At 38.7% G+C, this 16,014-nt stretch overlaps 1 protein-coding gene across 1 annotated transcript in view; it reads left to right on the top strand.

The window, feature by feature from the left end:
- UBAC2 (UBA domain containing 2) overlaps positions 1-16,014 on the top strand; it is a 166,205-nt gene that overhangs the window by 93,501 nt on the left and 56,690 nt on the right. The window contains exons 5-6 of the mRNA XM_045811013.2: positions 8,826-8,949; positions 13,205-13,252. Of these exons, the coding sequence (XP_045666969.1) occupies positions 8,826-8,949; positions 13,205-13,252 (172 nt within the window). The remainder of the gene's footprint in view (positions 1-8,825; positions 8,950-13,204; positions 13,253-16,014) is intronic.

Here is a 16,014-nt window from a genome sequence, read left to right as displayed (position 1 = left end):
GCAGCGCGCTTTTATGCTGGTGGTTTTTTTTTTTTTTTTCCCCTCTTGCCCTGTGACTGAGCAGAGCGGTCATGTATGCGTGTGTACTATTTTTTTTAAGTGGGAAGTGAAATTTTTCTGTTAGTGATTTTTTTTTGAATAATTATCCAAAAACCCCTTGGTCATGTCTGTGGAACTTCACAAGTTTTTTAATAAAGATTTAAGTATTAAAAAAATCCTTTGAGAGGAAGACTAAAGCAATAAACCTTAACCAGAAAAAAAAAAAAATGACAATCACTAATGATTTTGTATCCAGATTCTGTGTAAAAGTATGAATTTTTAAATGTTTTAAAGAGAAAAAAGTCAACTGTGGTAATTCTGTCTACCTGGAAACTCGATGCAGAGAGTAGTTGACTCATTCTGTATCTTAACAGCTTATGAGAAAGAAGCAAAGGTTTCTGCGGTGAGTGGGAGAACAGTGTTCGTTTGCATTGTACAAGGACTCGTCAGTGTTTTCAGGCAGGAGGCCAGCTGGCAGAATCTGTGACTGCACGGACACATGAATGACAGGGGAAGAGTTGGAGGGGAACATCTTACATGTGTCTGTGCATAGGATGGAGAACTGTGCCGTTCACCTTATAGTTCTGGTTGGCTCAGTTTAAACCAACTTTGTAACAGAGCTATCAAAATGCAACTTATATGTAAGCTAAGTGAATAGAAATATACTGGCCCGAACGAGAGAGGTGATATTTACACTTACCCAGGACTGATCTGGCCATCCCCAGTCAGCTCTGGGAGCTGCATTTTACGAAGAGCATAGATGACCAGTGTGACTGGGCTGGTGAGGGGTCTGGATCCCAGGTTTTAGGAGAAATGATAGAATAAACTGAGACTGTTTAGGCTTGGCAGGGATGTCTCGTGCATTTGAAAGCTGTCTCATAGAAAAGCATTTGGGTTGCATATGTTGATCTTCCTGACTCCAGAGAATGAAAGGAAGGCCAGTATGAGGAAGTTACTGGAGACAGCTTTCAAACCAAAATATGCAGGTGGTTCCCAAAAGTTAGATCATAAAAAAAATAGAATAGGTTGTTTCTTATTTAGGTGCCTACATAAACTGGTTGATTATTTTGAGGGATGATACAGAGAGAATTGAATCATTTTGGTAGGAGTTTGTAACTCTGACTTCAGACCTTCCAGTCCAGGATCTGTCAAAATGGCCGAGGGGCTTCAGCACCTCAGTGGTATCATTCCATCTAGAAGTGTACTCAGTTCTTTTAAACTCTAAAAGACTGAGGATCTATGAAGGAACACTGTTAGAAGAGTAACAACTTACCCAATTCTTTGGGCCTCCACCTCACTGTCTATAAAATAAAGGTATTAAAGTAAATGATCGCCACGATATTTCCTAGTGCAAAAATTCTGAGGGGGAAATAAAGAGATTTTATGATTTTCTGGATAAATATGACAAAATATTCTAGAATTAGTTTGTTTAAAACTTGGATTGAAGCATATTTGAAGAAGACACTGTTGAGAAGCTTCTCAATTTGTTGAAAGGACATCCTCATGGCGTGTTTTGGTTTTTAATTTTTGAAATAGTTTTTATTAAGTGAAACATTGTTATATAATGAAGAACTTACCTAGTTAAAGTGAATGTTCTAGCAAACTGGATCTGCCCTGTTTGGTATTAGAGTGTTCGAGTATGTGAAGAAAAGGCAATGGGGTGATTGTCCTGTGAGATGCTGTGGGGTATAGTGTGTAATCGTTGTATGAGCCCACAAACCTTATTTTTCTTGGCTTTGAAAGTTACCAGGATTTCTTTTGTTGTACTGTAAAAGTACAGTCAACGTCCTTTCTGTAGAAGAGATAAGATGGACATTTGTGACCTGAGTGTTTTCTAGTATTTTATCCTATCAGGTAAGTTGTGAGTACATAGTAGATACTCAATAAATATTAGTGACATTAGTGGAAGGAAGGAAAGAACCTGTTTTCCTCTTTTCTGTACTTGCGCTTCGTATGCTTAAGCCAGGTAGGGCTTCCAGAAGTTGGGTAGTCACAGTGTGAGAAGAGTCGAACTGAATTATTGTTGACAATATACAGAACAGATGTTGTATCATAAAATAAGGAGAAGAGAAAAACTGGTCAGTGACTAATAACATGATATTTTGTGAAGTCTGTGTGTATAGAAATAGCAACGGAAATTTCTACAAAACAACCTGTATGTTCATGGTCTGAAATGTGCGCTTTTGTATTATGGGTATATGTGGTCTAGTACTTAGTCATTGCTTAAAACTATATAGTGATTAATAACTTCTAAGGAATTTTTCAACTTCTTTTATTGGTATGTAAGACATGAACTGTGGTCATTAAAATTCCTATCAGTATTTTCTTGGTTTACATTGAAATGTAACCTCAAACAGGAACATGGCCTCAGATTCTCTATTGTAACATCACCCTTTACACTGTGTTGTTGCTACATGTAAACAGAAGAACTTCTATAAATTAAGTACCTCAAAGAACATGTTCTGTGGTGAGATCTCTCAAGTGCAACCAAAACAGAGTTTTCTTATTATTACCAGGAGACCAGCAGGCCATATTTTGAGTATGTGTATGAAACTATATGTTTTAATCCCATTAAAGATAATGAAGTAAGACACATTTTTAAACAAAAGGCAAATTCTGTGTAGTTTACCATTTTAAAGAGAAATTCATTTATTCAGCAAATATTTTTTTTTAAAGATTTTTATTTATTTATTTGACAGAGATAGAGACAGCCAGCGAGAGAGGGAACACAAGCAGGGGGAGTGGGAGAGGAAGAAGCAGGCTCATAGGGGAGGAGCCTGACGTGGGGCTCGATCCCGTAACGCTGGGATCACGCCCCGAGCCGGAGGCAGACGCTTAACCGCTGTGCCACCCAGGCGCCCCTCAGCAAATATTTTTTAAGCAACTCTTCTGTGCCAGGTACAGTTTTAGAGAGCGGTGATAAAGCAGCGAACAAAACCCACAGAAATCCCAGGCTCCGTGGAGTTTCCCTCTAGTCAGAGAAATAGAGGATAAGTAAGTCATGTAGTAGATTAGGAGGTTATAGGTGCTGTGGGGAAAGGAAACAGAATTCAGAGTGGGGATGGGTCAGTGAGGTAGGACAGGAGCTGCACTTTGGAATGAGGCGGCCAAGGAGGGCTTCTCCAAGAAGGAGCTATGTGAGCAAAGACCAGAAGGGTGTGAGGTGCACATGTCTCTGGGAAGGTGGCGAGGAGATGCACGTGCCCTGGGGCACCACACGTGCCCTGAGGCACTCCTGCTGGGGCTGGAGTGAGACACACGCTGGTGCAGCGTGGAGGGAGCAGCAAGAGGGAGTGGCAACGTAGTAGAAGACCAAGTTCAGGGTCCAGGATGCAGGGCCTTATAGGTCTTTGTAAAGACTTTGGCTTTTACTCTAGGGTGGGGACTCCGCAGAGGATTTTAAGCCCAGGAGTGACCAACTTGAACTTTTTAATGGAAAGAATACACAGCTAATTAATCAACTTTGTTTGAGTTTTGATAAGTTGAAATGGAACTAAACAGTTCTTTTGTGTAGTATTTAGAATGGCAGTTTATTTTTTTATCCAAATTCAATTAATGTATAATGTATTATTAGTTTCAGAGGTACAGTGATTCATCAGTTGTGTGTAACACCCAGTGCTCATTACAGCACGTGCCCTCCTTAATGTCCATTACCCAGTTACCCCATCTCCCCACCTCCCTCCCTTCCAGTAACCTTCAGTTTATTTCCTGAGATTAAGAATCTCTTATGATTTGTCTCCCTCTCTGATTTCATCTTATTTTATTTTTCCCTCTCTTCCCCTATGCTCCTCTGTTTTGTTTCTAAAATCCCACATATGAATGAAACCACACGAATCTTTCTGTGATTGACTTACTTTGTTTAGCTTAATACCCTCTAGTTCCATCCACGTCCTTGCAAATGGCAAGATGTCATTTTTTGATGGCTGAGTAATATTCCATTGTGTGTGTGTGTGTACACACCACATCTTCTTTATCCATAGAATGGCAGTTTAAATAACTCTCTGTTCTTAAAATTGCTTTGTCAGTTTTTATAATCAAATATTGATTACACATAATCAAATTATGTGTAAAGATTTACATGGGTATCAGGGATGCAATGTCAGGTAAAATATTGTGCTTTCTGACACATGTCAAAAGTCTCTTGGGAGACTTTTTAAAAAAGATTTATTTATTTATTTGAGAGATGGGTGCAAGGCGGGGCAGAGGGAAAGAATCTCAAGCAGACTCCCCTCTGAGCACGGAGCCCTATGTAGGGCTCGATCTCACAACCCATGAGACCACAATCTGAGCTGAAATTACAAGTTGGAGGGTCAACTGACTGAGCCACCCAGGTGCCCCTCTAATGGGAGACTTTTTAAAACCTTATAGTTAGTTAAAATGTGATCATAGAAATAAGCTCAAAATCCATTAGACCTATATGTAGACCTGAAACTATGAAACTCCTAGAAGAAGACATAGGCAGTAATCTCTTTGACATCGGCTATAGAAACATTTTTCTAGGATGTGTCTCTTCAGGCAAGGGAAACAAATCAAAAATAAACTGTTGGGACTATACCAAAATAAAGAGCTTTTGCATACTGAAGGAAACCATCAACAAAGCAACAAGGCAGCCTACTGAATGGGAGAAGATATTGCAAATGATTTATCTGATAAGGGGTTAATATCCAAAAAATATAAAGAACTTCTATAGCACAACACCAAAAAACCCACAAATAATTTGATTAAAAAATGGACAGAGGATCTGAACAGACATTTTTCCAAAGAAGACTGCCAGATAGCCAACAGACACATGAAAAGATACTCCGTCGTCAGGGACATACAAATCAAAACCACAATGAGATATCATCTTACGTCTGTCAGAATGACTACAATCAAAAAGAAAAGAAATAACAAGTGTTGGCAAGGATGTGGAAAAAAAAAAAAAGAATCTTTGTGCACTGTGGTGGGAATGCAAATTGGTGCAGCCACTGTGGAAAGCAGTATGGAGGTTCCCTAAAAAATTAAAAATAGAATTACTATGATCTGTTAATTCCACTGCTGGATACTTACCCAAAGAAAAGGAGAACACTAATTCAAAAAGATAAATGCACCCCTTATATTTATTGCAGAAGTATTTGTAATAGCCAAGATAGAGAAGCAACCCAAGAGTCCACTGATAGATGAATGGATAAAGATGTTGCATACACACACACAGAGGAATATTAGCCATGAAAAAAGAATGTGCTCTTACCATTTGCAACGACATGGATGGACCTAGAGGGTAAAATGCTAAGTGAAATAAGTCAGAGAAAGACAAATACCGTATGATTTTACTTATATGCAGAATTAAAGAAACAATGAACAAAAATGAACAAAGAAAACAAAAGACCAATGAAAAAAGAGACTTTTTTTACTTCTAAAAGCAAATTTAATCAACTACTATTATGAAATAGATAATGCTTGCAACCTGTACATGATATTTTCCAACATCTAACTGAACATAATAAAAAAAAACTTAAAAATTAAAAAACAATAAATTACCAAAATCATCATTCAAAAATGAAGATTAAATAAAGATATTTTAAGTGGAAAAAAAAAGAAATGACTTTCAGATGATCGATGGACAGATGTTGGAAAAAGAGACTCTCAAATGCAGAGAATAAACGTGGTTGTTGCAGGGGTGGTGGGTGTAGGGATGGGTGAAATAGGTAAGAGGATTAAGAGTACATTTACTGGGTGTGAAGGTAGAGATAAAAATGGAAGAACCAGGGGCGCCTGGGTGGCACAGCGGTTGAGCGTCTGCCTTCGGCTCAGGGCGTGATCCCGGCATTATGGGATCGGGCCCCACGTCAGGCTTTTCCGCTGTGAGCCTGCTTCTTCCTCTCCCACTCCCCCTGCTTGTGTTCCCTCTCTCGCTGGCTGTCTCTGTCTCTGTCGAATAAATAAATAAAATTAAAAAAAAATGGAAGAACCAATCGAATATCTATTTAAAGAGTATTTAGAGCACCAAATTGCCTCCTTGCCTCAGATCAGTAGATGGTTGCCATGTCCCTTCTCACCCCAGCAGAAGTCTGGGGTTTTATTCTCTGGAGTGGTCTGGAGTGCAGGATACTAGGCACAGCGCTAACCACTAACCTCTAACCCCTGACCTTAACCCTAACATGAACCCTAACCATAAGCCTCTGGAGAGGTCTCCAAACTGCAGGATACCAGGCACACCCTAAACACCGCCCCCACCCCCCCCACCCCCCACTGAGCTGAGAAAGTGACTTCCAGAACAAACCATAAGAAAAACCGAGAAGCGACCTAGTTATCCTGGAGAAGCACTGAATTGGTAGTATTTCTGAAAATGGGTATGAAGGTAGACATGAAAACAGAAGGATCAATTGAATATCTATTTAAAGAGTATTTACAGCCCCAAATCCCCTCCTTGCTACAGCTGGGTGGATGGATACCATGTCTTTTCTCACCCCAGCAGAAGTCTGGGGTTTTATTCTCTGGAGAGGTCTCTGAACTGCAGGATATCAGGCACATACCCTCACCCCTAACCCCTAACCCCTGTCCCTAACCCTATCCCTAATACTAACACTAACCCTAATCCTCTGGAGAGGTCTCTGAATGGTACGATACCAAGCATATACCTTAACCCCAATTCTAACCCTAACCCCAGAAAAAACAAGAGTACATTTATTGTAATGAGCACTGAGTAATGTACAAAGTGTTGAATCAATAAATTATACACCTGAAATTAATTTAACACTATATTGTTAATTCTACTTCAATTAAAAATAAATAACAAAAAAGATTAGAATTATAGCCCCTAGGTTCTACTCATAAGTACTATCCCATTTTGGAAAAAAAAAAATCTGATCATAAACTCTTCAAGAATAAGGATTATTTTATTGCCACCAATTAAATGAGCTCCCATGCTGTGCCAAGCACTGTGGCCCATGCATTTCCTTCCGTGCTGTGGTAGGGCCAGGTGAGTGAGGTAGTTGAGACCGAGCCACCGTGCTGCGTACGTACCTCGGCCGCACTGGCCCTGTCATCCTTCTTGCAAGACTGAAGAAGATTGCATCTTGCACAGCTGTGTCTCCAGTCCTTACCCAGTGTCTGGCACTTAGGTGTTCGCCAGTGGGAGTTTTCCCTGTTCTAGTATTTGCTGCATTCTTACAGATGCCTGTTGATGCTGCTGGCATTTTTCACACTTGCAGTGTGTGTTTGCTTTTGTTTTGTTTTTAGAAGCAGAATTGAGAGGACAGTGAGTGATTTTTTAATAACACGATCTCTATCAAAGGAGGGAAAACTTGGCACAAGAGGATCTTGTGTTTCCACAAAAATGGTAGTAAGAACATATCTTGCATTTTTCTTATGGTAAAGATGTACTGGTGCCATTCACCAAAAAAAAAAAAAAAAGGAAAATGAAAGATAGATTGAGTCATGAAGCCAAGTGTCTAATGAAGAATTGGTGCAAGTGTGTGTCCAGGCCATCCTCCTCGTTCCTGATGCCTGCCTCGTTGTGGCAGGAATGTGAGTGTGCAGTCCTGGAGCTGCTCTCTTGAGATTAGAGACCCCTCCTTACTCAGAGATGTAGACGGAGCTCCTGTATCTGGACTACCGCCTCGCTCACCGTGCCCAGGTGACTCACTGGTTCACCGCATCAGTGAGACTGTGGTGGCTTTAGGGCAAAGTAGGGAGCTTCTGGCCACCCAGAGGAGCTGGAGTAATCCCTGTGGGACAGAACTGAGCTGTCATACACCGTAGGTATTTCCTAAGCAGAAAAGTGGGAAGGACATTTAGGTTGGAAGAATAACTTGTGTCAGTGAATAGTTAAAAGAGCCTAATGTGCCCAGGGAGCGTCTCAGGGGGTTAAGGTTGGGGGAGGGGCCAGGTCAGGGGAAGGGAGAGAAAGACAGGTGTGGGAAACTACACTAATAAGAAAGAATTGGAAAGCTTTGCTATTTCATGCTAATATTTACATTTCCTCTCTGGATACTGGGAGCCTGTGGAAGGATGGGTTTTAAATGGGCGTGTGACATGATCAGAGTTGTGTTTTGTGTGTCAACAGTGTTAAGAGATGGATTTGAAAGAAACAAGACTTTAGAGAGACACTTGTGACTTTTGGGTATGTCAAGTTGAAGGTATCAAATTGAGTTTCATAACCAAGGGGAGGGACAGGCAGACAGTTTGGGAACTTACTTCAATTTCATAATCAATGCCGGAGAAGGGTTTGTGATGATGCAAGGAGCAAGAAGAAGAGCCTATAGTGGAGCCCTGGAGAGGGTAGAAGAAGAGTGGCAGGAGAAATCTGAGGGACCAGCAAGAACAGGTTTTAAAATGGGGGAGGAAGAGGTTTGAGGAAGGGAAGGCAGGAGTGGTAAGGGTGTCAAATGCTACGGTGATAAAATTGGACAGTGTGAGATGAGCCTTAGAGATGTGACCATGGTTAATGATGTTTGCTGTTTTTGTTACAGTCGTTTTCATTAGATGTAAGACATTCATGGAAAGAAAACGTAGCAGCAACTTTAAATTTTCTCCCAATGCCTGACAATCAGTAGATGCTGAACCACTTTGCTGTAGTTCTAGGAGAGTCAATAGTATTAGATAATTTGAGTTTTCATAAAAATGTTATCTAGAAGTACAAATTATTTCCAATGTGATGCAAATTGGAAACCAACTTATATATCTGAGACCACGCTTTCAGGCAGAAATAATTGTAAGCAGTGTTACTTCAAATATATATTTACTGTTGGTATTTTAAATTGCGTATGATAGTACAATGATTTTTTTTTAATTTGTTTGCATAGCCTGGCACCTGTGTTTGCTCTATTTGTACCATTTTACTGCTCCATACCAAGAATCCAAGTGGCACAAATTCTGGGCCCGTTGTCCATCACAAACAAGACATTGATTTATATATTGGGACTACAGGTACAGTATGCATTTTTATGTTCACATTTCTTTAACCAGATCTTTTTTGGGGGGCTCTTTTTCTCATTTGATCTCCTTGAAAACAATGGGTTTTTTCCCCCATAAGTTTGGCTTTATGATCTATATCAAATATTGAAAGGAAGTGTTACAGAACAAGAACATCAAGGTATATAAAGTACTAGAATACTTTCATAGTCTTTAGAAATCTGATAAGAGCTTTCACTGTAATTTGTATCAGTGGAAAATATTTTAATTGCATTGTGCAATTCCGTGTAAGTACTTTTTAAAAATCACAGTATGAAGTGGAAACAAATGAGAACAGTTGAAAGGTAGAAAGTGGAAAATCACTGTCAAAAAAAAAAAAGTAACAAAGCAAATAACTACCAGAGCAAGTAATCAAACCAAAATCCACTTGGCACCAAAGACTTTCCACGATACTCCACTGAATTCCTATGTCATAATTAATACAACAACACTTTTCATCCTCTAAAGCTCGGTAACTTTAGAGCTGGAAGGAACTATAGGGTCAACATGAGGCTCAGAGGCCTTCCATAACTTGACCCAAGCCCCAAACGAATGGGCGCCATGCTAGAACTAGAACTTGGGTGTCCTGCCCCTCGTCCAGAGAACTCTTCTACTGTAGCTTCAGCCTTCTGCTGCAACATCTTTTAAAAAAGTAAACATGCCTCAGCAAATCCTAGTAATAAGACTACACTGCAGAAAGGGGCTATTAGGTGATATGAACACTAGGAAGGATAAGGGAGAGTTAATGGCATGCAGGTTGAGAGATGAAGAATAAACATTTCATGAGAAACAGTTGTAAAAGTGGCGAGGAAACACCCACCCCAGATGAGCCATTGATAACACCTGACAGCACACTAGACAAGTTGGAGGAAATACCAAAGGTTAAAAGGGGAGGGAGGAGAGCATTTGACAGAGACACTAGTATCCGGTTTGATATGTGTGGGATAAGGAATGTTATGAGTATTGACAGTGGATCAAAAGGCCAAGCTACACATGGTACCACAGGAAACAGTAGAATAAAAGTTCACATCAAAAGCTCTGAGAGTGAAAGGAAAGTGATGAGTATTACAGGTAGAAAATGAAAATCATGTATCTTCTGTCACTTGGCCTGGAACTCAGCAGAGAGAGGTCAATGGCACTGGATATTGGTGAACATAACCTTTTTCAATTTAAATCAAACAGTAAGAACTCTTAACAGTCTTGGTATCAAACCACCTAGCAAACGGTCGGAGTGCCCTCGCGTCCACACAGCACGGGAGTTATAAAGTGGGTGAGGCACAGAGCTTCATTTGTGACACTACACTCAATAAATAATAATAATAAATAATTTTTTATTGATGAAATTAATTATATGTTCTTATACTTGTGTAGGAAGCATGGAGGTCATGAGCACTGGGCTGTGGAGCCAGACAACTTGGGTACACTCCCAGCTCCATCACCCACCAGCTCTCTGATATTGAGCAAATTGCTTAACCTCTCAGTTTTCATGGTTAAAATAGAGTTCATGATAGAACTTACTTTGTAGGGGATTTAGGAGGATTCCATAAGTTCAGTATATGAAGAGTGTTAAGATCACTGCTTGGCATATAGTAAGTGTTATGAAAGTGTTAGCTGAAAACAAACAAAAACAAAACAACAAAAAAGAAAGTGTTACCTATTTTATTATTCCTTATATTTTTAGAATAAGACTACGGAAAAATATTTTTCCACATAATTCTCATCCTTGTTATTTTCAGAGTCATTTATGCTCAACAAGCATCCGTGCTAGATAAAAGGATTGATTTTTTAATTTAAATTCAATTAATTAACATACAGTGTCTTATTAGTTTCAGAGGTAGAGTTCAGTGATTCATCAGTTGTATGTAACACCCAGTGCTCATTACATTGCGTGCCCTCCTTAATGCCTATCACCCTTTATTCCCATCTCCCTACCTCCCTACACTCCAGCAACCCTCAGTTTGTTTCCTGTGGTTAATAGTTTCTTATGGTTTGTCTCCCTCTCCGATTATGTCTTGTTTTATTTTTCCCCTCCCTTCTTTATGCTCCTCTGTTTTGTTTCTTAAATTCCACATATGAGTGAAATCATATAATTATCTTTCCGTGATTGATTTATTTTGCTTAGTATAATACCCTCTAGTTCCATCCATGTCTTTGCAGACGGCAAGATCTCATTTTTCTGCAAATGACATATCAGATAAAGGGCTAGTATCCAAAATCTGTAAAGAACTTATCAAACTCAACACTTAAGGAACAAATAATCCAATCAAGAAATGGGCAGAAGACATGAGCAGACATTTCTGCAAAGAAGACATCCAAATGGCCAACAGACACATGAAAAAATGCTCCACATCCCTCAGCATCAGGGAAATACAAGTCAAAACCACAATGAGATACCACCTGACTCACACCAGTCAGAATGGCTAAAATTAACAAGTAAGGAAACAACAGATGTTGGCGAGGATGCGGAGAAAGGGGAACCCTCCTACACTGTTGGTAGGAATGTGAGCTGGTGCAGCCACTCTGGAAGACAGTATGGAGGTTCCTCAAAAAAGTTGAAAATAGAGCTACCCTACAACCCAGCAATTGCACTACTAGGTATTTACCCAAAGATACAAATGTAGTGATCCGAAGGGATGCCTGCACCCCAATGTTTATAGCAGCAATGTCCACAATTGCGGAACTATGGAACGAGCCCAGATGTCCATCGACAGATGAATGAATGAAGAAGATGTGGTTATATATATACAGTGGAATATTATGCAGCCATCAAAAAATGAAATCTTGCCATTTGTAACGACCTGGATGGAACTAGAGGGTATTAGGCTAAGTGAAATAAGTCAATCAGAGAAAGACAGTTATCATATGATCTCACTGATATATGGAATTTGAGAAACAAGGCAGAGGATCATAGGGGAAGAGAGGAAAAAATGAAACAAGACTGAAACCAGAGAGGGAGACAAACCATAAGAGACTCTTAATCTCAGGAAACAAACTGAGGGTTGCTGGAGTGGAGGGGGTGGGAGGGATGGAGTGGCTGGGGGATGGACACTGGGGAGGGTATGTGCTATGGTGAGCGCTGTGTATTGTGTAAGACTGATGAATCACAGACCTAAAGATTTCATTTTTTGACAGCTGAGTAATATTCCATTGTATTTATATATACCACATCTTCTTTAAAAAGGATTAAATTTTAGATCAAGGGATTAAATTTAAATTTGCAACCAGTGCTCCTTTCTACATGAGGTAGCACTAAGAACAAAATTCGTCAACCTCCTTTTTTGCCTGTGCTTTGTCATCTCTTACTTCTATATCTGCCTTCTTTTTATGGATCTTTTTTTATGTATCCCTGATAAATGTGCAGATCTTTGAGGTTTTCATCTAGCATAGTATCTGCAGTTAACCTCTGGTTCTGCTTCTTTCTCTAGGAGCAGAAGTCCTTATACTTCCAATCTGAAGATCTAAATATGAACAAACAGTAGGCTCTAGATCTTTTCTTTCTTTCAGCAACACTTTGAATGTCTTACAACTTTTTTTTTTTTTACCCTAAGCACAATTCTCATATGTAAATGATTTAGAAAACAAAGGGAGAGATTTTATGAAACCTAATTCTGATTACTTCTGCATTAATTAACTTTGGTATCATTATTTAGTTTGCTAAGTAACTGAGTTAGTGAACTTCTCTGAGTAAACTGGAATGAGAGTAACAACAGTTAAGCAGAGTAGCATTGGACATGGCCCTGTATGCTTGCAGAAGTCTGCTCATCTAAATTTAGAGTCACAGTGATGAGAAATTAAAATGAGAGAATTATGTAGACTACTATTACTTGTCATTACTCAACACCAAGCATGGGACGGTGACTGCATATTTTGTATGTTGTTGATTGTAATAATTTCTTTGTATGTGATATTTTACTTTGTTTAAATCAATTAACGTCCATTTGTAAAGAAGAATATGCTTGAATTTCACTTATTTTTCTTTGACGGGAGTGGGCCAGGTTCAACCAGTCTGTCTTTGGCTATGGAAAGGCTGAGAGCTTGGTTAAAAAAAGAAAAAAATAATATATTATTTTCTTTTGGCTGACAGAATTGATATTTATTAATTTTCTACTTGTTTACATTAAGAGATACATGATTAGTACTTCAATGGTTATCACTGTAGTTATATAAAATAAAAGTATGCTCTGACTGGCAGTTGAATTTCATTTTTAGTTGCCTTTTTTTTCTTTTATAGCTTTTCACCTCTGGTTCCTACATCTGGATTGTAGCCATAAGTGGACTTGTAAGTGTGATTTCCCCTCCCCCTACTCTCTCTCTTTTCTGAAGGAACTTTAAGAAAAATGTCATGTTTGGGTTTGGGTCACATTCAGTTGTCTCCAACTTTCTTTTAACCATGTCAGTTCCATCTCCATGCTGCTCCCTTATTAATGCAAAGGGGCCAGTTTGTCTGTTTTCAAGGTAATTTTGATGAAAGCTTTAGCTGAGTTTCTTGTTTGTGTTTTTAAAAATTAATAGTCGAACTCATAGTAGGAAAAAAATGACCAAAAAATGAAGTTGAATTTACTAAAAATAACAAGAGATGTTCTATTTGTTTTGTAAAGAGACATTGTCGTGCAAGGGAAAGATAAGGCGAAATGGAAAGTCAGGTGTGTGGCCAGGGAAGGCAGCAGGCGTGAGCTGAAGGGCTGGGCGTCATCCTCACGCGTGTGCTAGAATGTCTTTAGCCCACCCATCCCCCTGCTGCTCTTTTAAATTTAACTTAATTATTTTATTTTATTAAGCATTTGTGTTAAACTCTAATGAGTGTATGAGATATTTAAAAAGAAATCTAGAACATGAAGTTGAGCTTTATTTTTCATTTATGACTTAAATTTGCACTCCCAAATTTATATAAAAATAAGTATATAATCAGTGTGTATGGAATATAGTTTTAATTTTTTCCTTGGGAAAGACTAAGAAAATTGCAGAAGGGATTCATGGTGGTATGTATAACCTCGCAGGGGAAGGGTTTGGAAATAATGTGCCCTCCCCTGCAGACACTGTAAGTGAGTTACCACGATTTCGTGGTGGGTGGGATTGGGGCCCTTGTGTCATTAGTTTAGGCCTGCTCTCTTCTCTCCTTCCTTTATATGCTCTGTATGATTTCTTTTCTGTGTTCATTCTTTTCATATACAACTTGGTCCTTCGTTCTCCAGGCTGCCGGCCCACGTTCTGATCAGATACCTGATTGGCCTTTAGAACCACAGAGCTGACCTACATTATGTGGTCTTCCAACCATCCAAGCCACTTGGTGTTCCTAAGACTTTGTCGTTACTTGGTGACTGTGTGGGGTCAGACCGAGTCTGTGCGGCACTGTCGCCAGGCTCTCCCCAGCCTAATCTCTTCCCACTTGAGCTGCCAGCTTGATTAACAGCTATTTCACCAGCTGCAAACAGTAAATAGATAGCTCATTGCTTTCATAATGAGAGCAGCGTGACAGTCTGTTTCTTTCATGATGCATTTTGTTTCCCTTAGCAGTGAATGGTCTTGAGCCCCGTTTTGGATGTTTTCCTAAAGATTCAAGAATTTGAGAAGTACCAGACTATAATTCTATTTCACTGTATTAGGTTACTATTGATTGATTGGGTCTTATTATCCAAACCCTTCTTTAATAATCATTATGTGACATTTGCTTTAAGTCATTCCATTTTATTTCTCTTGTTTTCAGTCTCCTGGTTTTAAAGTAAGTGCTTCCCATCACCTTAGAAAGTTTCATTTTGTGACATTCAGTGCTCTAGAATTGGAGGCTGTACTTTTTCATCTCTTTGTAGTTTTTTTAAAATCTAAAATATGCATGTTGTGGTCAGAGTATTTTTCAGTACACATGCTTAACAGGTAGGTGCTTGTTTAAATTTTTTTTTGCTTTTTTTTAAATTAAGTTTTTATTTTAATTCCAGTATAAGTAACATACAGTATTATATTAGTTTCAGTTGTCTTGTCATGATGAGCACTGGGTGATATATATGGAATTGTTGAATTTTTTTTTAAGAATCAGAAGTGTAACAGTTTTGTTTTGTTTTTTAGAGAGGGATGGGGGTAGGGCAGAGAGAGAGGGAGAGAGAGAATCTTAAGCAGGCTCCACGCCCAGCATGGAACCCAACACGGGACCCGATCTCACAACCTTGAGATCATGACCTGAGCGGAAATCAAGAGTCAGATGTTTAACTGACTGAGCCACCCAGGCACCCCAATAACGAATTTTTAACATAAAAATCCCTTAAGAAGTGTAAGTAGAATTGCACAGTATTTGGAATATAATTCCCAGAGTTTAGCATTTAAATAATCCCCTTATTAATGAATTCCTCTGAGCCAATTGAAATTTCACTTTTTACAGTAATTAATTCAGCCAATGTTGACCTACTATGAACACAAATCTAATAAATCTTCATATCAGTTTGGTTATTATTATTCTATCATAATTAGATGATACTATATTTACTTACAATGATTAATATCAGTGATAATCACAGCCAGTTTTCCTTTATGTTATACAATGATGTTGGTACTTGTTTTGAACTTAATGAATATTTTATTTCTGACTTTTCCAGAAAACCATGTTTTTATGTAATATTTAATATAGTACACTTTAGATAAGGATAATTATAAAGAAGGATATTAAAATTATTTGTGAATGTTCAGTTTACACACTACTGATTATAGAATCAGAGTTGAGATCCACAAAGCCACAGCTTGTCCCAGATGTCTGTTGCTCAACGTGACTTCTCCTCTCCCCATGTATATCAAGTGACTTCCCTTTTTTTTAATGCTAAATAAAATACTAAAAAGAAAATAAAAATTCTTACTATCAAAAAGAAATGCACAGATGGTATTCAGTGTTCTGGGAGAATGTTAGGAAACCTGCTAATGAAATCTCACGTTTCAGCACTGAAACCAATAGTTCTCCTGACATACTGCGTGTGTTAAGGAAGTGATTTTATTTCAATCTGGCAATTACGTGTTTTTTAAGAGAAAGAGCTTTTTAAAAAAAGACATTTGTGTAAAACA

This window comes from Ursus americanus, chromosome 10 (genome assembly GCF_024610735.1).
Source record: "Ursus americanus isolate L20-20 chromosome 10, mUrsAme1.1.p, whole genome shotgun sequence".
In the NCBI taxonomy this organism is placed as follows: Eukaryota; Metazoa; Chordata; class Mammalia; order Carnivora; family Ursidae; genus Ursus; species Ursus americanus.
This window is presented reverse-complemented; position numbering and strand designations above follow the sequence as displayed.